The sequence below is a fragment of the Sciurus carolinensis genome, chromosome 1, assembly GCF_902686445.1.
Source record: "Sciurus carolinensis chromosome 1, mSciCar1.2, whole genome shotgun sequence".
Taxonomy (NCBI): Eukaryota; Metazoa; Chordata; class Mammalia; order Rodentia; family Sciuridae; genus Sciurus; species Sciurus carolinensis.
Genome location: NC_062213.1, coordinates 184973376 through 185000288, shown reverse-complemented (window position 1 = coordinate 185000288; position 26913 = coordinate 184973376). Strand labels below are relative to the sequence as shown.

Below are 26913 nucleotides of genomic sequence, written 5' to 3'. Positions count from 1 at the left end.
CCAGCCCTGCACGGGATAGCTCTGATCACTGCAGAGCTTTAGAAACCAACGTCTTATATTCCAACTCCAGAATGGCACAGTGCTGGTCTCCTGCTGCCTGGGGAGTGGCGAGTGAGAGCTCACCGTGAGTGAGCCATCCGCGAGGTCCTCCGCATTCATCAAGTGACCTGTTTTGCTCAGGAAGAAACTGAAAATTTGGGGCTGGCGGAGTGAAAAAGGAAAGAGGATGGGGGTAGAGGCTGCACAACCTCTGGGTCATCCTGGTTCTGGTCAAGGAAGAAGACCTGAGAAAGTGCCACCTCCACTTCCCTGGCATCGACTTGGCAATCTCCAGGAACACGGAGGGAGGAGAGAGCAATGCAGGGGTGGGGAGGAGGAGCGGAAGCAAGACTCATTAGAGGCTCACTTTCTTCTCCCTTTGGGAAGGGGCCGTGGTTAACTACCTCCACCCCGCAGCACCCTGCTGGGCTCCTAGTCCCTCATCTGCAACCTTCCCTTCCAACTGGGGACATCTCGGTGGATCTTCCTAAGGGCTGGGTATGTCTTTCCTGTGGCGATGGTTCCCATCTCTCCCAGGTCCTCCCTAGGGTACCTGTCCCTGGCTAGACTGGGTCACAACTCACAATAATAGGATGGATAAGCTTTGCTGGGACCACTGAGTATTGGTGATCCCATGGAAGGCAGGAGGAATGTGAGGCTGCTCTAGGTCTGTCCCTGTGACCACCCCAGGAAGGATCACCAGCGACCAGGGAGGAACGTACCTTCACACCTGGGCAGGGGGTGGTCCCAGTTCCGGTTGGTGCCATGTTGACATGTGAGGACCGGGTGGCCAGTCAGCTGATATCCTGGAAGGCACTCAAAGGTCACTGATTGTCCAACATTGTAGCCAGCTCCCCTCACGATGCCATTGGCGAACGGCTCTGGATCTGGGCACTCTTGAAGTTCATAGGCTGGAAAACATCGGGAGAGGAGGTCGTTGTATTCTCCCTGGGTATTTCCCTCCCAGTCAGAACACAGCAGTCGCCGAGGGTTAGCACAGGGTGAAGCACCAAGTCTTGGACTCTGATGAACCCCTGTCACCTACTAGTTGTTGGCTTGGGGTAAGTCCTGCAGTTTGTATATCACCCAGTTTTCTTATTTATAAAGTGGTTCTGGTGAGGACCGAGTGGAATGTCGTATGCATAGCCCTGTGCACGGTGCCGGCACACGGTAAGATCTCGATAAATACTGTTAGTGTCCCCGTGGGAACAGGAGGCTCAGGGAACACATCGCTAGGTTGAACTGCTGTTCGTTGAGTGCTCATCTGGGGCCAGGCATCGGCCCAGGGTTTTTCATATAAATCTCATGGGACGAGGACGGAGATCGCGACACAGGAAGCATGCAGTGAGGGCAGGAGAGGACCCGCCCCATGCTGCAGAGTTAGAACCTCGAAGGCAGGCAGGCAGGACCCGGTGGAAGTCAGCCGGCCTGCAGCAGGGATACCGACTCTTCAGAGGGACGAGCAGGGCTGGTGGGAATGTGTCTCGAAAGAGCAGAAACGCTGCCCCCATGAGCATGTGTGGGCCTGACTCAAAAGAAGATGCTTTAATGGGCAAAGCTGAGGCCCATCCGCGAGGGGCAGGTGCTGAGGGAGACGCTGAGCGGGCACCGCAGAGCAAAGCCTCCCACTAATTGGGTCCACAGGACGAGGAGTATCCTTTGTGGTAGTAATTGGGCCCATTTTGCAAAGGAAATCAGCGCTGGGAGGAGAAGGCCTGTTCCCACAGCAGAAGCTCTCAGCGGGCGCGGCAGAGATGGAACGGATGCTCTTGGACGTGGATGCGTTTATCATGCATAATAACAATACAAACAGCCATGGCCTCACAGAGGACCTTTCCTGTGCACCCACTCGGCCATCACGGCTGAGGTGGGTGTTTCACGTGGCCATGAACGTCGTGGTGGAGGCGGGGAGCCTGTTGCCCAGGGAGGCCACCGATGGGATGGGTTGGGTCATTTGAGAAAGCCTGGGTGGGAGCTACGGGGACCCAGGACTCTGAGGACCCTGAAGAGGGTGGCTGAGCCTTAGCAGCTGGAGCTGCCTTGATGAGAGGGGCGGGTGTCACTTTGGGGAACGTTCTGGTGGGAGGAGCTTTTCACAAGGAGAAGAACTTCTGTGAGAGCTACCTGGATTCTTTTGAGACTGAGACGCATCTCAGAGCCTGGTCCCTGGAAGGAGCTTCAAAGGGAGAGGTGGGACCTCGGGGACAGAACTAGACTCTCTGAGGAGAACTCACTGAGTTTCCCAAGGTAGGACTCCTCAGGGACAGGAGCTGGGTTGTCCCAAAGGAGACACTTCAGTGGGGACACACGATTTCAAACAAAGTGCCACCATTTAAAACATGAGGAGTGACGATGCCTAACATTTTGGAACGGTGACATGTCTTAATCATTTAAGTTCTATCTGAACATAACCCTCCTGAGAGTCTGGAGGAGTGAGGTAAGTCTGATGAACTGGGAGCCTCACAGGAGGAGCTTATGGCCCATGGGAAAGGAAGGCCCATCTGAAAACTCTGGAGTGTCCAACTCAGGCATTTTGAGGAAGAGGGAAGAGTTGGACTTCTTCCAAGGACAGCCGAGGGACCACAGGGAACTGGGTTTGTTTGACAGAACTAGCCTCAGTGGGGACAGATGGCTCTTCCGTGAAGTTGGGCCTTCCCATAAAGGGAACGCCTGGGGACGGGCAATGCCAGAGCTTGTTTACAAGGCACGACTCCTCAGGCTGAGGGAGGGTAAGTGAGGATGCAGGCTTATTGGGCAGGGAGAATCATCTGGGCCTGTCACTCTGGGCCTGTCACGGACCGGAGGCCTCAGTGCAGGTACTTGGGCTTCCAGCACTAGAGACTACTTGTCTGGGAGGTTGGGATCTCTCAAACAAGAAGCCTTAATGGACGCTGAGCTCCATTCTCAGGGGGCAGGTGACCTGAGGCCACGTGTGGCTCTACAGGTGTCATTAGGACCATGGTGCACGGGCAGGTGTGGAGGGAGCAGCGGGCCTGTGACTCAGGGGAATGTCTGGGCAAATCCTGAAGGTGAAACGTGAGTGGAGGGGGCCCTGCCCCAGATGGAGGCTCTGCAGTGGACATCACTGGCCTCTCCTGGTGCAGGGCTGGGTCTCCATATGCAAACCCGGGTCCTCCCTCCCGCTGTGCTCCCACAGGGAAGATCCTCCCAGCAGGGCTGAATGCCTCGATGTGTGAATTCAGTGGAAGCAGCAGGCATGTCACAGAGGGAAACGCTGACCCAGAGTGTGGGCCTGTTGTCCTGAAGCCTGAAGGCCAGCTGGGCTCCTTGGGCAGGGTAGGCTCAGCAGGACTCTCTCCAAAGAAAGGGGAGTCTGGGGCTGAGGGATCGGCTGCGTCAGGGGCTAGGACCCCCTGGGTGGTTAGGTCTCTTTGGGGGTGGGAGGAGTTAATGGAGAGTCTGAGGTCCCCATCCAAGGACATCTCTACAGAGACGAGTGGGCTTACAAGCAAGAGTGACTGTCCTATCACAATGGACTTAGTGAGTGGACTGTGGCCAACTGGGGGTGAAGATGTGGGGTGGGCCCAAGCAGCTGTCCTGTAACAATGGTGGTGTTTCAACAGTTCTATTTATCAGAGAGGACAAGCCTCAGGGAGCGAGCTCCTGGGTTAAACTGTGTCTCCTGCATTTTCAGATGTGAAGTCTTAATCCCCAGCACCTCAGAATGTGATTCACTGGGAGAAGGGGCTTTCACCTATCTTACCTACATTAGTCTTTAGGGTGGACCTTGATCCAATGTGGCTGATGTCTTTCTAAAAAGGGGAAATTTCAGCACCCTCCATGCTATTTTCCATAAAGGCTCTAATTTACGTTTCTACTAAATGTGGAAGGACTCCTTTTGCTTCAAGTCTTCCCCCACTACAGAAAAATGATAATTGTTTAAGGTGATGGATATGCTAATGACCCTGATTTGATCAGACACAATGTATACACATAAGGAAACACCATATTATACCTTCTAAATATGTACAATTACTGTGTGTCAATCAAGAAAAGAGAGGGGCTTGGAGATAGACACCTCTGGAGAACACTATGAGAAGATGAAGCAACACCAAAAACCAAGATGCTGCCAACCACCTGAGCTAGGGAGACACCCGGAGCAGTCATTCCTCTGAGCTCAGGAAGGAGCCAGCCCTGACAACACATGATCTTGGACTTCCAGTCTCAGAGCTGCCAGACAATAAGTTGTTGTTGTTCAGGCCACTGGGTTTGTGGTCCTTTGTGATGGCCACCCTGGCAAAATAAGTCAGAGGGGAGGCATTGGTGTGAGATGCTGTGTCTATCCCAGCAAGGAGCACTGACCGTGGACTTGGAACCAGGCCTCTCAGGCGACAGACACTGTGAGTCACCATGGCCATCTAATGCATCACTACCCACTGAAGAGGCGGCACCCTCCACCTGATGGGCACGCTCTGTGACAAGCCCACATGTGATTGAGGGTGGCAGCCTCCTTACTATCAGCACTGTTTGCTGAGGCCCAGTTCTTAACTGAGGCCCTCCTGCTATGGCCCCTTCCACAGGTGACAAACCTGGTCACACTCTGAAAATCTCCTGCCCCAGACAAATAAACACACTGAGGAGCATTCCCTGTGTATCCAACCCAGCTGCAGCCACCTGATGGGACACCCTTTAAAGCTGTCCCTGGAGAAGAAGCCCAGTTCTTGTTTCGTGCTCCTCTCGGACAAGGGAGGTGCTCCAGGCTGTGCTGAGAGAAAAACCACGTCTCAGAAAATTATACGTAGCTCTTTATACAGAAAGCATGGCTGGGAACTTTGTGGAACATTACTTTTTCTTCCCTGTCACATATAACAGGTCGAAGCCCAGAAAAACGTCTGAGAAGTTCACATCAAAAGAACAGTAGTTGTTTCTGGGGAATAATCCTGGGTTTAGAGGCTACAGACAAAGACAGCTTAGCCTTCATCCAGAATGTTTCTCCCTCTCTTTTCTTTCTCCGACTAGGTGAATGTATTGGTGGATTTTTCTGTGTGGTTAAAAATTAACTTGAAAAGAGAAAATAGCAAAATGGCATTTATAGTACGATTCTATTTTGGCTAAAAATGTAGTAATAGAGCTACATCAGTATATGTACAGAAGAACTAGGGAAACATACATTGAACTGTTAAAAGCTGGCCTCTCTGTGTAGGGTAGTAGGGATGGGATTAGAAGGGAATTCTGATTTTCTGTGATGTGTGGTATAGTGTGAATATTTGTGTCACCCCCAAATTCACACCAAAACCTATTCCCCAGTGTGAGGGTATTTGGAGGTGGAGGTCTTTGAAAGTCTTCCCTCAAGGACGGGATCAGTGTCCTGATAAAAGAGGCCTCAGAGATGTCCTTTGTCCCCTCTGTCAAGTGAGTTCACAGCTAGAAGGTGCTGTCTACCAGCCAGAAATCAGGTCCTCATCAGACATAGAATCTGCCAGCACCTTGATCTTGGCCTTCCCACCATCCAGAACCGTGAGAAATAAATTTCTGTTTGTAGGCCACCCAGACGGTGATATTTTGTTATAGCAATCTGTGCTAACACAAAAATATCTATGTTTTCATTTTCCAAAATCATGTACTGGTATTGGAAAAAATACTAAAAATCTGAAAAAATTCAATGGAAGAATCTGGGAAGAGTTTAGAACAAATGATTCAGTCACAGTAGGAAAGCATTCCAGTGAGAAGCTGGGCCTACTCAGGGCCAGGTACAGCTGCACAGGTTGTGCACAATGTCCACAGACAGAGGTCCCATCACACAGGAGAAACCTGAATCGGAGTGGGAAGGGGCACCAGCAGCAGTGGGGAGTTGAGCCCCCATGAGCACGGTCGGGCCTCACACGGGAAAACCCATCTCCTTGTGCTAGGGGTGCTCCTTGGACTGTTATCAGAGTCCTCCATCCTGTCCTGGGAAGAGCTTTGTCGGCAGTCATCGGGCCCGATTTGCAGGGAAGGACCCTGAGGGACTAGTTCAGCTTCTCAAGCCTGAGGGGAAACGGCTGACTGGAGAGTCAGGGATGCCCGGGAGAAATCTGCCCTGGGAAAGCTGTTGGTCTAGACATTTGCGGAGCCTCAGAGGCACGGGGCCTGCCCTCTGGAAGAGCAGCAGAACTTAAGCTGTCAAGGGGGAGAGGTGGCCACAGGGCCAGGAGATGTGCCTCCAGAGGGCAGTCTCTGCACAGGCCTGCCGCCCCGCCCGCCCCTCCTGGGCTTCTCTCTCCCTGGCCCGGAAGGCTGGGAAGACGGGTGGTTTGGGGCAAGAGATGGGGGTGGGCACAGGAGCCCGCAGGGCCCTCCTGTCCTTACCCTGGTACTCCAGCTTGAACCCGGGCCGGTTCTGGGAGTGGTCGCTGTGGAAATACACAGTGGTCTCGTGGGAGGTGGACAGCAGGGTGCTGGGGAGCTCACTTCCACTGAATCTGCCCATCATGCGGCTGGTCTCGTAGGGGCCGTTCCGGATTTCTATAAAGTCGTGGTTGGGCTCCGTAGAGAAGTTCAGGAACTGGATGTGGGCTCCTAGGGCAAGACAGAGGCAGAGAGTGCCAAGGCCACAGGGTCCTGCTTCAAGTGCCCCCAGGAAAGCATCCCCGCTGGAGCCCAGAGTCCCCCCCACTGACTCCCCACCCAGTCATGGCTCCCAGGATGGGCTTTCTGAGTTTCCAGTCCAGTCCCTTCTCTTGCCTTCAGGCTGGACCACGAGACCTATTATTCATTCCAAAGTGAAGGCATCAGACATTTCAGAACTCCACGCTGAGTCTATCTGACTTTCCCAAAGACAAAGTTCAGGGTCATCACTTGATTTAATTTGTGAGTGACAAGTCTGATATCAATTTAAGATAGCTTCACTCAAATAGACTTTTTACTTAAAAATCACAACCCCATACTTACTCAAAAGGCATGACCTTTAATGCTGGCATTTTCTAGAACCCTTAAGATGATTCAGAAACACAAGGCTTAGAAGTCTCCATTATCCCATCAGTTCCATTAAGAAGCCAAATGAAGTTCACATTTTGGGGGCTCTTAGTGGGTTAATCAAGATCTCCTAGCAACCTGACAGGTGAGATGGATCTAATTAAGTCCCTAGCGTACATATTTATATGTGCTTCGGAGAATGGAGGTAGGAACATTAATGTCTGTTCGCTGATAAGATTTTTCAAAATTGGATTATTATGAAAAATGTTACTGAAAGAAATCACTTTCCTGAGCATAGGAAAATGCCCACGATATATTGTCAGTTGCGAAAATCAGATTTCAAAATAGCATGTAGAATCCAATTCTAATTTTTTTATATGATAAAAACCTAGAAGGATATTCACTCATTTGCCAACAATATTTTCTAAACCTCTGCCCTGCAGGATTGTGCTTGGCATCCCCAAGGAAAAGCAAGATCAGAAGTCTTCGGGAGCATTATATTCTAATGGTAGGAACTAAGCTGTTACCGATTATCTTTGCAGGATGGGATTATAGACTGATTCTGATATTTCAAATTTGCTCATCTGTACTTTGTAATTTGCCTAGAATAAACATATCTATGTAATTGAATTGCTTTTGTGTCTGATTATGTGAAGAATAAAATAAAGATCTGACATAATGTTGAAGACCCTTCACTTTCTGCCCTGTCCCATCCCCTCCCCCTTCTTCCACAGAAGCAGCCTCCAGGTTGATTTGGAAGATATCCTTTCAGTTTAGTTGTAGAATCTTAAATATGCGTGTGGGTTTATGTTTTAAACATTTACATAAATGATATTATGTTGCACATACAGTTTTAAAACTTTATAACTCAATCCTGTGCTTTCCAAGGTCAATCCATGTTAATGTACAAAAATAAAATGCATTCATTTTAACTACATTAAGCAAGTCCATCTTAGACTTACCCAAACACACAATCCACTCCCCTTCTAATGAACCTGTAGACTGTTTCCAATTTGCAGTTTTGTGATGAGCATCTCTACCCATTGCTCGTGGAGCCTGTGTTTGCCATTCCACCCCCTGGGCCTCCTTCCATGCTGGAGAGAACTGTCCCTTCGTGCCCAGCCAGGGCTCTTCAAGGAGCTGATGGAAAGAGCTGGACTGTGTTCACCATCTAGTGGCAGCTGCTTATAAATGCAGAGGCTCTTTACCCACCTGCAGGCAAGGGATCCTGGCCTGTGTGACCTGGCCTGCAGCCGTCTTACTCCCCACAGCTGACTAAGCACCCAGGATTTAGAGATAGGGTGTCCTCATGGAGGAACACAGGCCTCACAGGGAACAGGCTGCCATTGAACCTTCTCTGCGTGTGACCCTCTCCCTGCCCTCCATCGTCCTATGCTCCTCTGCCCCATGCCTGAATGTAGTGCTATGGGGGCTCCCAGATCCTCTTTGCTCAATCTCTCAAAAAACTGGGGTCTCCGAGGGCTGCCACAGTATCACCACTTGGCACTCAGTTTCCTTCAGAAGATGGAATGACCTAGAAGGCTCCGGCTTTAGGAGGGTCACTAACCTCTCCCCTCCCTTCCATCTGGATTTAAAGAAGCCCAGCTAGACCTAATCAGAAGACACACTCCTGACGGAATAAAAGACAAAATGAGCAATCTTCATTTCAGAGACTCCTAGACTGTGTGGTTCCCGCCTGTGCAGAATAATTCCCTGGGGGCATTCTTTCCTAAGAACAGAGCAATTGATGATTTGGGTGAGATGACCCCCGTACATAGCCCATCAGTTCCACGTCAGAACACAGCCTTCCTCCCTTCAACAGGGTGTTTGGGGTCACACTATATGCCCAGTGCATGACGCATGAATGGCCAGCAGTTACATTTCATACCCAGGTTAATGTCCTCCACACCCGACAACCCGCCACGCCTGGCATATGGTCCACGTCCCCTCCTCCCAAAGCCCTTCCCATCTCTAGGCCTGCTAAGAATGTGCCTGAGAAGAATGCAAACTCGATTTCATATTGACCTTGGTTCAATATAATTGGGATGATAAATTGGACAGGAGAATTAAAAGCACAACTTGAGGTCCAGCCCAGTCTTGGTAAAATAGATTTCTTCTTTTTTAAAACTGTCCTTGGGTAACTTCTCTTTCCACATCTCTGGAGTTTGGTCCACTACTCAAATGATAACGATGGCAACCCCTAAGATTCTGTCCCCTGTGCCCTTTCATCTCTGTCATTTTTAATTCATCCTCAGGACTGATAGGAGAGGTCACCAAGGAGGAAGGGAGAAGCACAGCCCTGATCGGAAGTGGCCAAGATTGTGCTGAGATGGCTGCAGACTGCTGTTGTAACCCAGGGGCCTGGGCCCGAGGCCCCACCTTCCCTAGGAGGCCTTGGGGACTCACCAAAGCCCACGGGCAGTGCTATCTTCCAGGAGCAATCCATGTTGCTAGGGTAGTTGCCTGGGAAGCCGGGACTCAGGATCACCCCCTCCATCTCTTCCACTACTCCTCCGCACTGCGCTGTGACAGGGACACGAGACAGGGTGTTAGGACAACATCGAGGAGACGGCAGAGTCATGCCAACGTCTGGAAGCTCTCTTACAGCGGCAGTTTCAAACTTTTCCAGAGCCATGAACCCCTTTGAGAATCCAGAGGAATCTCCCCAGAAAGTTGCACCACCTGGGCAAAACTGAGGCTGTAAATTCAGGAAGCAAAGCTCACTCTAGGGTGGGTAGGAGACCCCACACCCGAGTGATGACTCTTGACCTTGGGCATGCCCTTCCCAGGTCAGGGCATGCCTTACACCATCACCCCCCTCTCCCCCTGCTCATTGCCCAATCGGCTCTTCCAAGACTGCAGGAAAAGGAGGAATCAAATGGAGGGGATTGCCACGCATCGTGTCCCCACTTTGTGCCAGACTTTTCCCAAGGGGCAAGCCTCCTGTGATTTTTCATGTGGTGGGAAGAGGTTTCCAAAAGTCCTGACAGGTCTGAACAAGAGAGGTTACAAAATCATCAGTCTAAAACTACTGACTTGGAACCAAACCAGAACATCCAACTTTTTTTCTGACTTGAACTTGAACTCAGCAATATACCACTAAAGGATGAAATTGAATAGCTTGAAAAATCCAGGCTCTCTTACCAATACAGAGCGGAGGCGGGTAGTTCCACCGCCGAACGGTTCCAGGCATGCAGGAGATGTGGGCGTGGCCCTGGAGGAATTAGGAACTGGGATGAGCTGGCTGCCCCCAGGGGCACAATTGTATGTACAACCCAGAACAGGGGCTTGGTGTTAAGGAACAACATATACAAAGACACAAAGGTCCACTGTGGGATGCCAGGTAAAGCAGAGGGAGAGAGAGTTTTGGGGAAAGCCAATTATTAACAACCATTACGAAGAATTCTCATTACTAAAGGTTTCCTTGTGAGATTCCTTTAATTACTAAATTCCCTCATGGCCTTCAAAGGAAATTAAATTTTCTTAAAGTCCAATCAAACCCAACTTTGCAGGAACATATTCTAGGCTGGCTTGGGCCAAACTTAAAGTTAGCAAAGTTTGTCTTCTGCATGAACAGCTCTGGGACAGGATGAAGGTCCTCATGGGAACAGGTCCTCATGGGCATTAGGGCTGCTCCCTGTTCTTTGGAGATGGCACCTCTGCTGATGCAAAGTTGGCCAATCCTATCTCAGGGGACAACTGCCCTGTCCTGGGGTGTCCAGGGGAGGTACCTGGAGGGCATAGCCCGGCTCACACTGGAAAGAGACCACATCGTTCACCAAGTAGCGCTCGCCGGTCTTCACTCCGTTACTGGGCACAGCAGGTTCTGGACAGCTGCTCAGACCCACGGCTAGATAAGACAGAGACAAACGGAGAGGAGAAAGGACAAGCCCAGCAGGTCAAGGTGACAGTAGGGTGAGGGTTGAGCTGGCAGTGGGTTGGGTAAGGCAGGGGCCCGACTTGGGCTTTCTTTGGCTTCTAGTCCAGTGCCTCCCACTCTTTCACCTCAGAATGCACAGAACAAATGTCCCTGGGACAGGAGGACATCATCCCAGAGGCTCCAGATCCTGGTTGGAGAGCCCCAGACCTCGCTGGGGGAGCCTCTCCCATGCCTCCCTTGCTGCCTGCTCCTAACTTCCCTCCCTCCCTCCTCCTTGCCCTAAGACAGGCCTGAGATGCTGGGGGTGGGCCAGATGCCTGGCTCTCCCAGATGCTCCAATGCCCGGATCTTAGAGTGTCCCTCTGGGACAGAATGTCCCAAAAGTTTGACAGCAGGTAAGACTCTCCTCTGCCTTACTTCTCCTGTTGTTTTGAGGTTTGTCTGACTTCTTCTTGAGAGAAGTACTGGTGGCTTCTGACCCTTGGCCCTCCCTGGTCAGCTGGCTCTCACTCACCGTCTGACCTTGGAATGGCCTGCTGCTCATCCTCCTGCCCCAAGCTGCTCCTGACCCAGTTCACCTGCCCTCACAGGCATCTGACATTTCTTTAAATCTCTCCTTGAATCATGGGCCTTCCTTGCTCAGAAGTCCCTGCGGCCTATCAAACCGAGGCCAGTCTTCTCACTCGAGGCCTCTGGGACCTTGGCAATCTCGGCCAGGCAGGTCCTTTTTCAAAATCACCTCCCCGAGCTCTCACATTCTCCTTCACTCTCCCTCTTGGCTTTTCAGAGTCATCCCGTGTTCATTTAGTCCTCTCCGCATGCCCCGCATTGCACCTGGGCTGGGCGGGCACCTGTCCTGGTCCTCCTCCCATCGTCCCGTGGGAACAGCACTCGCCGGGCACGTGCCATGAGCGAGGCCAGACTGGGGAGTCACATGCCTCCTGCGTCCCCTTGAGGCAGACCTCAGCCCCCATTTCACAGGTGAGAACCCTGGCCAAGAGAGGCCAGGTGTGTGCCCTGGAGCCGCAGAGCTGGGACTCAGATTGAGCCCAGTCTGACCCCAGCTCTGCCAAGAGGAGGCCCAGCCCCGGCCAGCTGGGCTCTTGCCTACCCTGACCCCTCCTCTTCTCGTCTCCCCACCCGACATCATCCTCATCCTGCTGAGTCCCTTCCTGGCTGACCAGGGCACACAGGAGTGCGGCCTCCTGCCTGGGGGCTCTGTGCTTCTCCTGTGCCCCATGGGAGCCTGCAGGTGCGGGCACTTCAGATGTGTGGAATAAGTTCCTGCGTATGGGTGGGCAGGACACGGAGTGCCCTTCGCCAGCAACAACAGACAAAGGGGTGACTGTGTGCTGGCTGCTCTGCTTGCTCTGAAGTGTGCTTCTGCCCCAAGGGCAGCAGGAAGGGGGGTGGAGGAGTGAGCAGAGTTTGAGAGGGGGGCCTCTACCCTCTTGGTGGCTCCCTTGAGAGATACAGGCTCCTTGGTTGTCCAGGGCCTTCAGGGAGCTGGTATCCATGGAAAAGGAACAGGGAAGGGCTGGTCAACCCAAGCCACCAACCACCAGCCCGTCTTCTTTTGCAGCAGCTGACAAGCCCTCATGCCATATTCAGAGGTGAGACTGATAAAGACCTTTTTTTTCTTTTGAGGACAGTTTACATATAATGAAATCCACAAACTATACAAGTACACCGTCAAGTGTGAGTGTCATGATGGTAAATATACACGAGCTGTATTTTAACAAATGCCTGTCCCTGTACCACCTAAACCCCCCTCAAGCCTACAGAGCACTGCTCTCCCTCCAGAAGTCCCCTCCCACCCTTCCCAGGCAGCTCCTGTCCTCCGTGTGCTTTGAAGAATGCATGTGATGCTTGGAAGTGAAGTCTATTCAGGCCTGTGTCCAAAACCTCAGCAGCTGAGACAAAAGACCCCAAGGACAAGGACTGAAGCAGTCATCCAGCGGAGCTGAAGGACTTCACCTTGGCTGTCTTCAGGTCCCTTTCTCAACAATGCACCTCACTATTTGGTGGGGTGGTCACAACTTAGTGACTTGAGGCTCTATTACTGGACTGGGAAGGTGGTGAATGGAAGGAGAAGGGGGCGGTGAGAGGAGGGGAGAGAATGAAAGAACATGGCGGGGGTATTTGGGGGGCAAGTGCACTACGAAGGAGAACGAGGCTGGAGAGCAGAAGAGGAGGGAGGCGGAGGGGAGTCCATTGCTGTTACACTGAGCAGCTCGGTTTTAAGCTGTGGTTACAACAAAGGAAAAATTATTTTTTATCATGTGTAATTTATTACTTTTGAAAGCATATTGTTCCAACTTCCATTCCAATGAAATAAAAATTAAACATGAGTCATTGAGGGAAACATAACTCCACAGCCGCCCTCAAACACCATCTGCGTCTACAGGAGCCGCTCATCCGCCATCTTCTGCGCCCTCTCCACAGATTATCAACAACACAAAACTCCAGGGTCTTGGCCTCTAGGAATTGCAGTCTCCACATATCCCTCATGGGAGGATGGTGCATGGGAAATGCAGCTGCGGAGAACTGCCAGTTCCCGTGGACAGAGAAAACCAAGAAGGGGCAGGTTTTTCTGGGAATGGAGCAATTGAATGAGAAGGAGATTTAGGAAGGAAGTGTATCTTTAAAAGAAAGAACAAGTAATAGTTCCAGGGAACATTTCAGGACTCAAATTAAAATAGTGGATAAAGAAACAAAACTGGAGGGAGCAGAGAAGGGAGGATAAAGGGAGTCATGTGAATTATTCGGTAACCCAGGCTATTTCAGTCCAGCAGGTGAGCGAAGCCTTTCCTGTGTGTGGGGAGGAAGGTCTCAGAGGTCTCTGGGCTATTCTCCATCCTTCGGGGTCTTTGCTCAAGCTGCCCGGCCTTTCCTATCAGGTGCACGCTTCAGTTTTTAGGGACTGAGCATCCTGGGATCCCACTGGCCCTCCCTCCACCACCTGGATAAAGTCTATTCCTCCGGGAGACCCAGATGGGCATCTGCTGACCCCATCAGGCCTCCAGCATCACGGGCGCCTTCCATCCGACAGACCCATGTTGTCACAGTCCGCGGTGCCAACCATGCCTTCTCGCCTTTCCTGCTTCCCATTCCAAACCTAGCTCAGGTATCCCCTTCTGCAGGGCCTTACTTGGCTAAGCGAAGCTCCCTTCCTCTATTTCTTGAGCGCATCAGGTTGCACTCAAATGACGGTTTCCACGTCTGTCTCTCCCCCTCCACTCTGAAGGCAGGAACCATCTCCTCGTCTTTGTTCTGTGGGTACCTAACACAGGGCCTGGTGCATTTGCTGGTGCTCAGTGTTTCTTCATGATGGTCCCCTCCCTGCTGCCCATTCTCTCTTTGGGGCCACTGCTCTGCTATCTAGAGATATCCCTGTGAGCACCAGTAATGCTCTGATGTCCTTCTCTAGGTATCTGCCTCTCTTCGGTGAACTTGGAGGGACTAACCCCATCTTGATCCTACCCAACCCAGCACAACCCAGCAGAGCACCTGGAACATTGTAAATGCTCAATGGTTATTTGCTGCTGCCTTCCTGGTCTTTCCTGTACCCGGCGGGGAAAGGAGTAGGGGGAGCAGTCCCAGGATAAATGCAGTCTCCCACAAACTCTTCATCCCCACAACTCTTCCTGTTTAGAGTTTTTAATTATGCCCACCTAGGGAAGCTGGAAGTCAGGATACATGGGTTTGAGCCCAGAGGGAGAAATCTTGTAGGAGAGGAGTGAAGTTTCCAATGAGAGAAGAAACTTGGAAGACAACTGCATCATAGAACCAAGTGTCAGAGAGGATAGTCTGTAGAACTGGAGGAGGAGATCACCTCCATATTCTCATACCCCAACTGCCAGTAATCAAGCCTCTTTCCAATTCCTGATGTGAACTTCTGGCTCTCCCATGCTCACTGGCTGTGCAGACTTGGGGAGGTTCCAGACCCTCTCTGAGCCTTAGAATCGTCACCTAGGTCTGTGGTAAGGCTTGAGTGGGATGGAGAACGTACAACCCCAATATAATCCCTGCTCGTGGAGGGAACCCAGTAACATCTGCTCCCACCCTGACCCCTGCACACAGCCAAGACCCCGCCTCCTCACTTTTGTACTCCAAGTGGAAGCCGGCAGCAGACACGCTGATGTCTGAGTAGAAGTGAAGGTAGAGTTGGTTGGAGGTGCTGTTCAGAAGGGCAGGCATGGTGGTCCCTGGGCAAGGAAACCAGGGTCCATTAGGCATGGCTTCCCAGGCCCCCCAGGTCCTCCCATTCCTCTTGCTTCTGTTGCCTATTGACAGGCAGCTCTCAAGGTCCCCAAGTGTCCCCAGTTATGAAACTCTCTAAACGACAATGGGTATCCCTTAGAGTGCCAGGTCTTCAATGGCCATGGGAGGGAAGACTCCAGACCATTCCCCACAAGATGACTAGCACTGCGGTCACGCCAGCAGGAGAGGGAGCCATGCTGGTCCCCACCCAACCATCTTCAAAATGACTCTGTGGTGTGAAATTATCTGGGCAACCCAGCAGTGCAGACAGCTTATCTGGGAGCACATGACTCCTTCTTACATTTTGAAAGCATGAAGTTCTGGACCTAACGGATTCAATTAATTGCCCTGGCCACTGGGAAAACGACATACACCACACGCAGGCAGAAGCCCAGGGCTGGAATAATGGAGAGTGGTGTGGCCACTTTGGAAAACAGTTTGGTAGTCCCTTAGCAAGTTAACCGTGTTACCATGTGGCCCAGCAATTCCATGTCTAGATAACTGTCTGGGAGAACGGACAATACATGCTCACACAAAAACTTGTACGTGAATGTTCATAGTGGCATTTTTCAGTGGATCCAAATTGGAAGCAACCCAAGCATCCATCAACAGATGCAGGGTAGACAGCCATGCAATGAAGTGCTGAGGTACCCCTACTTGGTGATCCTCACAAACACTGTGCCAAGAGGAAGAGTCTGACCCAGAGGCCATGTGTTGTATGATTCTGTTTATATGAAATGCCTGGAATAGGCAAATCCACAGAGGTAGAAAGAGTAGCGGTTTCTGGAGGCTGGGTGTGTGTGTAGCGGGGTGGGGAGTGAGCACAAATGGGTATCTGGTTTCTTTTTGGGGTGATAAATATGTTCTGGAATTAGATAGTTGTGGAACCTTGTGAATATACTAAAAATCAGCAGTGTATACTTTGAAATGGTGAAATTTATGGTTTGTCAGCATCAGATTTCGATGACGATGATGATGATGATATTTACTACATTCTCCAGATCGAAGCCTCAGAAGTCCTGGCTTACCTGAGAAACTCCCCAGCATGGTGACAGTGTTGTCTGCACCGTCAAACACTTCCAGGGAGTCCCAATTCTGCTCTGTGACAAAACTGATAACTTGAATCTGGGAAGGCAGAGGGGTTGACCTGTTGGTTAGGCAGCCTGCACCCCTCCCTCCCTCCTTGCCCAGAGTGGAGCGCTCGAGCACCTGCTCCGGCTTGGACACTTGCGAGGCCCTTTCCACCACGGTAGGAGCTCCTGTCCAGGGTGGGGGAAGACAGAGGTGAAGTGGAGGACCTTTCACAAGTCAGTGAGATACTTTGCAAGGTAGAGAATGGGGAAAAGAAATTCCAGGAAGTGAGAAGGCTTGAGTTGGTCCGGCCTTCTCATCTCTGGAATATTCCTTGGGCTTCCCCACTTTCCTGGCTTCATTGCATGGGACATTCCACAGCAATGGGCCAGCCCACTTCTGCCCAGGTGTGTCCAGCTCCAGTCCCAGTTTGCTGCCTCTCTGTTGGCCTGGTAGGCTCTGGATTCTCTTCCATGCCTCTGCACCTGTTCTGGGCCTCCCTCCACTTGGCTGTTATCCTGGGCACCAGCGACACCCCCATTTTAGCTTCTTGGTGGTTCTCCATGCTTCACCTGTGCTTGGTGCTTTGCTCCTTTCCCTCATCTGCAAGGTCTCCCCTTCGATCCCCCACAATTGTCAGAAAAGCATCCTTCAAGGCAAGAACCCTCACCTTTAAGTTCCAGTTCTAGACCCGTGGCCTCTGAGCCTGCCCTGGTCGCCTGAGCCTGCCCTGGTCGCCTGAGCCAAGGCTTACCTCTCTTCCTTCCAGAGCTACCTCTCTCCTTACGCCTCTGTGAACTGCTGTGTCCGTCTCTGTGCCCACACCCCCACACCTGGACTGCACCTCTTAGCTGCAGGGGCCCCACACCCCCACACCTGGATTGCACCTCTTATCTGCAGGGGCAGGGACACTATTGGCGATCCTCCTCCTGGCTCAGGGATGGGCCACAGCCAGCTGCCCAGGGCAACTGCGTGCTCCTACCTGGATGCCGGCTCCTTCAGGGACCATGATCTTCCACACGCAGTTGAGGCTGTTGAGGTAGGGCTCTGGGAAGCCGGGCGACAGGATGGTGCCCCTGCGCTCCGTCAGATTGCCTCCGCATGGCACTGGGAGGAGACACAGCTCTGGTCAGCGGCGACTGCCACTTGTCCTTGCGGCTCCTCTGGGGCCTCCCAGACGGACTCCTCCCTCAGGACCCCAGCCTCTGCTTCTGACTCGACCCCTCTGTTCTCTCCCTTGGGCCCCCAGTCCTGCCTTCTTTTTCTGTTCTTGGCCTCCTCCATGACTACTTCCCAGGGACCCTGGACCCCGGCTCTTCCCTTCACAAGCCTCCCTCCCTCGGCTCCTCCTTGCCGTCTTCACACATGGCCCACAGGACCAGTGACGTGGCCTGAATGGGTTGCCTACTAAGTTGTGGGCTGGGAAGTTCTGCTTTGTGGTTTGGGGCATCCGTGGGGACTGGCTGCCTCTCCAGGGAGCGCGGCCTCCTGGCAGCCCCAGGCCTGTACTCACCCACGCAGGTTGGTGCCGAGACATTCCACTGGGCCAAGGCCCCAGGCACAGGGAGGCACTCGATTTCTGGGGACCCCTGCAGGGCATAGCCGGAATTGCATTCGAAGCGGACGATGGCCCCCACTGAGAAGTCGCTGCCCAGCCTCTTGCCGTAGCGGGGTTCGGGCACGGAGCTGCACTGCGTGGCGCTGGTTCGGGGCACCGCTGAGGGGGCAGGGGACAAGGGCACTGAGGGGCAGTTCTCATCCTTCTAGAAACCAGCCCAGAGATGCACACAGAACGGGATTTGGATAAAGACACTCTGAATGGGACCCTGGGAGGCTATGGGCAGGTTCCCTTAGGGCAAGAGGAGGTTCTCTCTCTAGGATGAGGTGCATTTTCTGAATATAGTTGGACACAACATGTCATGGCAAAATGTCATGTGACACAAAATGTTAGAGCTTCTGGGAAAGCACAGGGGAGCCAGGGGAAGGACCCACATGCACACTTTAGGCCAAGAGCTGCTCTCTGCTTCCCAGTGATGCCCCTTGCTGATTAGGGTCCCACTGCCTCACAGGGAGAATGGCTCTTCCTCCTCCACCTTCAGCCTGCTTTGGGACTCTCTTCCTCAGGTGCTTTAAGACCCTCCCCAGGGCTGCTCTCCATGACCTGTCCACAATGGCAGATTGTGCAACCCTCTAACCCAGGTCCCAGAGATGGCACCCATGTGGCAGGATTACCCCTACACAGGCAAATGCATCTTATCCTGGACTCAGTCGAATAAACGGAGCCAAGTTAGGACCTGGGATCTAGGAAAGTGGATGTTCTCCAGGACAAGGGGGCTGGGGCCGCAGGTAAGAGCTGAGCTGCTCTAGGACGTGCCTTTCTGGATAAAGACGGGAATGGACTCGACTGCCTGCTTGGTACCAGCTGGGTCAGGTACGCCTTTCATCCTCTCGGTGAGGAACTGGTACTACCCTTACTCTACACATGAGAAAAGTGGGGCTCCCAAGTGTGGCATCCTCCTCACCTCAGAGCCTGCGTTCCCCACACCTTACTGTGCCTTGCAAACAAAACCAAGCTCCATGAGAGACAGAGTTCAGGAAAGAGGCTGGGATGGTGTCCCCACTCCATCTGGACTGTCTCAGAACACGGGCAAGAGTGCAGTCTCCCGGACCTGACTGTCTTCCTCATTCAATACGGAAATGTGTGCCTTGGGTAAAGGTTCACTGTATGAATTTCAACTAAATATCAGAGAATGGCCCCATAAACTAGCAACTGCCCCCAGATACCCTGAGAAAGAGGTCAGAGGAGGGTTTGAAGGTCCCTGTTTCCAGGGTCACAGTCACAGAGGAGCTGAGAAGGCCTCTGAACCTCCGGCATCCATGTCTTACGTACCTTGGTACACAAAGTGGAAGCCCCTGGCTGGCACTTGACCTTTGGCACTGAACTTAATGAGAACTTGATTGGAGGTGGCCAAGGGCAGAGACTCTCCTGCAGAGATAAGGGATGAGGAGGAGAGGAAGACTGTGAGCCCAACAGCCAGCCCAGCAGAGAAAATCCTGGCCAAGGAAGGGGCTGCTCGTACCCTACCCAGCAGTTTCCAGGCCTTCCTGAAGGGAAACCTCACATTTTCACTGTACTTTACAGTTCCAAGTTTGCAGAGGAGGTTTGCACCCATGGTCCTACCTTGACCTTTGGTCATTGTGAGGTTGGCATGGCAGAGTTCAGGACCCTGATTTAACAGAGTAAGACAGGGAGGTTCAGAAAGATTACATGACCTGCCCAGAAAGGAGAAAGTGGCTGGAGCTGTGTTGACCCACAAGCTGACTGGCAGTGTACTCAGGACATCCATCTGATTAAAAAAAAAAAAAAAGAAAGCACCAGCTGGGAAGGAGGGTGACGTGATCACCTGAGAGTGACTGGCTTTCCCTAGACCTCCTGTGAAATGATGGATAAGCAGAGCAGTAATTTATTGCTCATACTAGGACACTTTTGAGAGTAAAATGTCGTGCTATTAATAATTACGCTAGGACATCTAAGTGAAAGCTGCAATGGTCTCAGCAAACCAGGAGCTATTGTCACCAAACCAACAAGATACAGGCACTGGGGGGAAGTCTGCATGGGCAGGGGAGGCTGGAGGAGGCGGGCGGCCTTGGCAGCAGAAAATGAAGGTCTAGACCTACTCCTGCAGCCATGAAGCACGGTCCTGCTCACTGTCACCTTTCTATGACAGGATGTGCCCAGGGAGGACATGGTGGCAGGTAGTGGTGTGGCCACTCTGCATGCTTCCCCTCTGCAATCTTAAGGGCCCTTGAGAGTGGGGACAGACTCCACCTTCAGAAGGGAAGTAGCGGTTAGAAAGGACCATGCTGGAGTCCAGACCTGTCAAGAGACACTGGGAGCCACCGTGAGGTCCACTGGTGGGGTGCTACTGGTCATGGGGAGCAGGTGACCTTTGGTATAGCACACTTAAATTTACATGTGGCCCAGAGGGTTGGTCCAGGTAACTTCCTTCATTATCACTGTTCTCCTAGCAACAGAGGTGGGCAGAGAGAACTCTCCAGTCCTCCCACAGTTTAGCCTGACAGATGTGCGGTAGGACCCCAGGGATGGCCCACACAGCCCATGACTTCAGTCTGGAATGCAGGTACACCTTCTTCTCCAGGGGAAGCACAGACAAATCATCAGACATAAGAAAAGATGAGAGAAGACAACTCTGAGAAGTCCAAGCAAATATTTTTTACGTTAACTACAACAAAGAACAGGCAAAAATCTCAGAAGGTTCTCAGTCACGGTTGGCACAAGATTAACTTGAACATCAGTCTCCGAGTTAGAGAAAGAAGATGTGCCAAGCGAAGGATCTGAGGTAAAGACCATGAAGGGACAAGGAATGCTAATACGCAGCTTCTGGACTCTGCAGAATCCAACAGTGAAACAGAGATGAAACTTGGGAATTCCTTCCAGGTTCTACAAAAGAAGGATAAAGATTATCAGAATAATAAGAGAAATGAGAAGTGACATGGATGATGGATGAGAAAAATCCAATAGACATATGTCAGGAATTCCAGAGAGACAAGACGGAGGAATCAAAGAAGAAATAATTTAAGAAGGAAGATAACTTTCCTAAGCCTTGAAGCTTCGACTGTACCAACTTGCCCAGAGCCAGATCTGAGCAGTGAAAAAGAGATGCCCTTTACCTACTGGGCTGTGTAATTTTCAAAGTAAAAAAAAAAAATTATATATATATACATATATATGTATATATATACATACACAAACATATCTATATATGAAAATCATAGGGATAGAAATAGAAAAGCATAGGTTATTTATAAGGACACAAGGACAAAGAATCAGGTTGGAACCCAATTTGTCTGTAATATTAAATGTTGGAATAAAGCAGAATGTTTGCTGCAGTTTTGAAAGATAAAGGGTGTGAACCATAATTTGATTTGCAATTGAGTTGTCATTTATATGACATGTCTAAAGAAAGCCATTCTCATACATGCAAGGTGACAGGAAGTACTGCAGTTATGAGCCCACTGAAAAGAGGAACTCCAACAGGGAAATCAAGAACTAGCAGTGATAAATTCAACCCCCGAAAACCACTGTTCAGGGGCAGCAAAACTAAGTCTGATGGCCAAAACCTGTCAGCGGGGAAGAGGTTCACGATTTTGAAAATAATTGCTACAAACAATTAAAAGACCAAGAAAAATTGGAAATTCGGGATGGACCGGGTCTGAAGGGAAAGGAGAGACCGCAAAGTTAGTGCAACACAGGGAAAACCAGAGAGGGCAAGCGCTGACAGACACCAGGCCGGGCGTTTCACTTGTGGAGTAAGTAAATAATCTTCCTCTTAAAGATACTCTCAGAGGAACCGAGGAAAGAGACGAGGCAAACGTGGACAGGAAGGATACGCAAACTGTTCGAGATGTTAGAAGATAACAACATGTAACGATTGTGGGAGGCGTTTTAATACAACATTCTCAGTCATTGCTGAAAACAAAGTGAAGATATTCAGCAATGTTCCTTGAGCTGTTTTCTTAGCCCCAACACAGCTCAGGGACAGGGACAGTTCACTCCCATCGGTACCAGTGTGGCTCATTATCAGTGTTTCTCCAAGCGAGGAATAAAACTCTCTGAGTATATTAAGAGTGATAGATCTAATCCTTCCTTCTTTCTTTCCTTCCTTCTTTCCCTCCTTCCTTCCTTCCTTCCATTTCTATTGGTCTAAAAACCCTATAACTATACCTTTATTTGTATTCATATTTGCATCCAAAGGTTCTAAATATATACCTACCTATCTCTCATTACCTATAGGTAACATACCTATACTTAGGCTTTTATATCTACAGCTATACTTATATCAATCAGTCAATCAATTGATCAATTTTGAAAAAACATCCCATCCTGAGAGCTCCTGATTTACACTCTTGGCTGAGTGTTGGGCAGAGGTTTTGAAAAGTTGTTTGGTGCAGAATCCCTGATAAAGGGAATTGAATAACAAAATTGAGTAAGACTGATCCAATAGCTATTTCAAAGTCCATTCACTCCTGCTTATAACTCCAGGGGTAGGGCTTCTGCTATCTGCAGTTTTCAGATGAGGAAACTGAGGCTCAGAGAGGTCAAGTACTGTGCCCACACAATTAGTAAGTAAGCCCGATAACACGGGTGAGTCTGGGTGGTGTGACGGCAGAGCCAAGCTGACCCCTTGCTGCTGTGTGACCTCTCCATTCTACAGAGAACGCACATTCTTCTCAGCTACTTCAGGGGTTTAAAATTGAAATGTCCTTGGCTCCTGAAAGACCTCATTTACTTTCCAAAGTAGAAGCGACACAGGCTACGTTCTCTAAGCATGTGGCAAGAAAAATAGAAAAGAACAGAAATGCATAAGGTAACAAGAACCAGATCAGAGTTTTGTTGTTTTGTTTTGTGTTTTTTTTTTTTTTTTTTTTTTTTTTTTTTGTGGTGCTGGGGATCGAACCCAGGGCCTTGTGCATGCAAAGCATGCACTCTACCGACTGAGCTATCTTCCCAGTCCCAGATCAGAGTTTTGTATGGAAAGGAGGAGGCATTCCTAGTCAATCCTTGGGCAAAGGAATATGTAATACTGTGGGTTACCTAGAAAGTAATGATAAGGAAAACAGTGCATATTAAGATGTGTGGCATGAAGGCAAAACTGAATATACTACTGTAAACATGCTTTTTCTTACACAGGGAAACAACGACAACAACAACAAAACAACCAACCAACCACCACAACCAAAACTACAAAATCTCTGCTACAGCTGAGAAAAAGGGGAACTATGAATATAGCATTCAGCAAACAAAGTCAGGGGACATAAGTAGTTGAAACAAAGGATATTGAACATTAATATAGTATATTATATAAATTTTGCTGTCAAATTTAAAAGAAATTACGAAATGAAAAAAAGGAAAGATACCATCAAAATCAAAACACTATTCTTGAATAGACTAGTAATCATGGAAGAAAAAAAAGAAAGAAAAGAAAAACCACTGAAAAGAAGGAAATAAAATGAGGTAAATTTATTTGCAAATCACATTGCTTTTTGCTTGATGGCCAAGAATTAGTTGGCAATGGTAGCACTATTGTAGAAGGTTCAATGAATATACCAAAAAATGCCAGTCTTGAAATTTCCTAACAAAGACCAGTTAGAAAATACAAGGCGGGAAAAAGACCCATTTGTAGCAGCAACACAAAGGGCCACAAAACATCCCAATGAAATATCTAGGAATAAAGTTAACAAAAAATGAATATTGCTTAAATCAAAATCATTGCGCCTTCCCCAAAGTTACAAAAGACAAATGACTGGTGAGATAGACCATGTTCCTACATGGGTAGAAGTGTTCTTATAAAGATGTGAGTTCTCCCTAATTTAATCTACATTTTGTGAAATTTCAGTCAAATTCTCAATGCAATTTTTTTCACTTGATAAAATATTTCTAAATTTTATTTGGAGACAAAAGTAAGCAAGAATAGTCAATAAAAAGAATTCAAAACAAAGAATGACCATGGGGACCGATAAGATGATGTGTTTAAAATTGTTATAACATTAAACACTATGATAGTGTTGGTAATAGTGTTACAATAACTAAAAGTGATACAAGAATAAACAGACACTGGAGGAAAAGTCTAGGAACAGACCCTATACTTCATAAAAATTTAATATATGTAAATCTGGCATTTTGAAAATTCTACTAGGATAACTGATTAACTATATAACTGGTTAGATTCTCTGTATCAAATAATAAATCAAAATAAATTCCAAGGGTATTAAGGCAGAACAATGAAACTAAAAAGAGGCAAAAGAAAACACAGAGGAATATTTATTTGATCAGCATAAAAGCAAAGGAGACAACTATAAAAGGAAACATTGATAGATTTGATATCATGGGAAATTTACATTTTCTGACATTAAAACACCCTGAAGAAAATTAAATGGCAAATGACAAACTGGAGGGAAAGGCTTTTTATAGCATATAATCTAGACAAAAGGGTTTATCGTATGTAATACATACGGCTCAAAATAATATGGAGCTCTACTCGATAAATGAGAAAAACAAGTGTTAATGGAAAAATCGACACAAATTTGCCAACAGAAAATGCATGGACCAATAAACACATTATAAAAAGGTTACCACCTAACTGGTAATAAAAAAGGCGAATTAGAAAATGAGATACCATTTCTGCTTTTCAAATCGATGATGCTTTGGGTGTTTTAATTACCTGGTTTTGTGTGAATAAAGCACACCCTCTTATTCACTGTTGGTGAACAAGGGAGAAAGATCTTTCTACAGGGGTTTTTGACGACCTGTACAAAAAGCCACGATGATCTCTCATATCCTTTGACCTGGTCTTTCTGCTTCTGAATAGTCTAAGGTCGCAGTCAGAGATGTGAATGAAGAGACAGGTATAACACCTTGAATTACTCTTAATAAGAGTAAGATATAGATACGATCTAAAGGGAATCTCGAAGGAATTCATACTTACGTATGAATACTTAAATAACTACATGAAAGACTAGCAAGCGGCCTTTCAAAGTCCCGTTACGAAAGAAAATGACAGAAAAAAGTTCACAGTTAAAACATGTCTATTGTTTTATTCAATAAAATATGTAAAAGATTAAGTAGATAGATAGAGTGGAAGGAAATACAGTACATCTTATCAGTGGTTCTTTCTGGGTGATTTTAATTTAAATTCTCTGATTACTTCGTTTTGCCCTTAAATTCTCTAACACGAAAACGAAACAAGCCTAAAATTGAAAAAAAAAAAAAAAAAAAAAAAAAAAAGGCCAGGTTTGCGCTGAAGCCAGGGAGCAGGCCGAGCTCCCCTCTGCGGTGGATTCTCAGGAACGCGCCACAGTGTGACCAATGCCAAGCCCTGAGGGTCCACCTGCCGCCCCTGCTGCTCACAGGGCCTCATTCCTAGCAGCTGGCCTGTGGTGCCTGCCCCCCGCCCACCACCATCCCCTGCTGGCCCTGCCCTGGGTACCTGTGTGGGAGCCGGAGAGGGAGCTGAGGAGCCGAGCGTGCTGGCTGTGACCGTCATGCACCTCCACCACGTCGTTGAGGGCGGTGTGGAAGAAGGCGAACTGGCCAAACACCACTGTGGAGGAGACAGGGTGTGGAGAGCTCAGAGTGCAGAGGGGACAGGCATGCTGGGGCACAGAGGGGACAGGTCTGGCTGTTGGAGGTGGCGCTGAGCTAAGCTTATTCCTTCTGAGAAAGCCGTGGCAGCAGTTAATTGAGGTCTTGGAAGGGCTTTCAGCAATACCCCCATTTTCCATGTGCTCTCAGGACCCCAGAGTCTCCTTTACTTTTCCTTTGAAGCTGACCAGGGCAGCCCTTGGATACAAGATGGTCCACGGGTAGCAGGAATGAGGGTGGGGAGTAGCTGCCTGCTCCTGGGGAGGGAGCAACCGTCTGTGCAGCAGACAATATCTCTGCCTTGTTTTGCCCAAGACAGTGCATAACTCTATTAAGCACCTATTGGATGTCAGAGATCACACTTGCTATGTGCACCATCTTTGTGACTTTTCCAGAGATTATGCAAATTTTGTAGGCAAAGAAATGGAGGCTCAGAGGTTAAAAGAGTTCCCCAGCTATTTCGAGGAAGGGGGCTGAAATGCCTGCCCAGTCAGATAGGCATTATCTGCCACTTGATGGAGATTCAGGCTGCCAGCTAATAATTGTACAAGGCTTCCTCAGCCCTTTCCTCTCTGCTGGTCACTGCTGGAAGGACAGAGCTCACTCCTGAGCCACGGTGGGCCAGGCTTCCATTCAGCTATCTGCCAGACCTGGGTTCATTCTGTCTGCTTCCTGTCTCCCAGAACGCCTGGTGTGCTGAGGGCAAAAGCCTGGGTAGATCCTTCTCCACTTTGGCTCAGAGCCTTAATTACATAGGAGATAGGCCGTAGGCGTGTGTATGTTTCATGCATTGTATGTGCAAGTGTGTTGTACATGTATGTTGTATGTGTGTTGAGGCAGAGGGAGGGATTGAGGCTGTGGAATTGACTGCATGCTACCCAAGTGTTTGTAATGCTGAATGAGGCAGCGACGGAGCGAGATCCTTAGCTCTGGACTCATGGGGCAAGGAGCAGGAGGAAGAGAATATTCTGTAGCCTGAAAATGGACACTGCATTAGGGCTGGTGGCAGGGGCATCTCCTGCAGTGGACAGGATAGGCGGGTTCCTGCTGTCACAGAGTGTGCATTCTAGTGGGACAGCCCCCTCCAACCCCCATAGACACTTAAGCAACTAGATAAACAAGATCATTTCAGAGAGTTAAGTTTTTGGGTGATGGGACAGAAGGACAGGGTGAGGCAGGTCACTTTAGACAGGGGATCACAGGAAGATCTCTCAGATGATGTCAGAGCTAGAGGACAAGTGCTCCAGACCCAGATCCCTAATCGAGGCTCAGAGTTGGCCTCACTGGCAAAGAGAAGACACTTGGAGCAGGTCACTGCCCCTCCAAAGCCAGTGCCCGCAGACAGGTTTCAGCTCACCACCACTGACCAACCTCAGGGCAGAGGGGTGAGCTCCATGTCATTGGAGAAGTATGAGCATGAACTTCGTGCCTGCCTACCAAGGATGCTGTCAGCAGCACATGGGGTTGGACACCTGCCACGACTTTCCTGTGATCCTGCAGGTCTAAAGCGCCTGCCACATAAGCACATTGGGCAATGAAGGTCCTGGGGCAGGAGCAAGTGCACAGGAGTCAGGAGCCCTGG

The 26913-nt window shown here is 49.6% G+C and overlaps 1 protein-coding gene across 1 annotated transcript in view; it reads right to left on the bottom strand.

Moving 5' to 3' along the window:
* Positions 1–26913, bottom strand: part of Csmd2 (CUB and Sushi multiple domains 2) — a 553852-nt gene that overhangs the window by 88254 nt on the left and 438685 nt on the right. The window contains 11 exon segments of the mRNA XM_047516471.1: positions 762–950; positions 6349–6558; positions 9361–9477; positions 10099–10168; positions 10686–10804; positions 14938–15042; positions 16126–16222; positions 17151–17275; positions 17682–17885; positions 19059–19154; positions 25177–25290. Of these exon segments, the coding sequence (XP_047372427.1) occupies positions 762–950; positions 6349–6558; positions 9361–9477; positions 10099–10168; positions 10686–10804; positions 14938–15042; positions 16126–16222; positions 17151–17275; positions 17682–17885; positions 19059–19154; positions 25177–25290 (1446 nt within the window).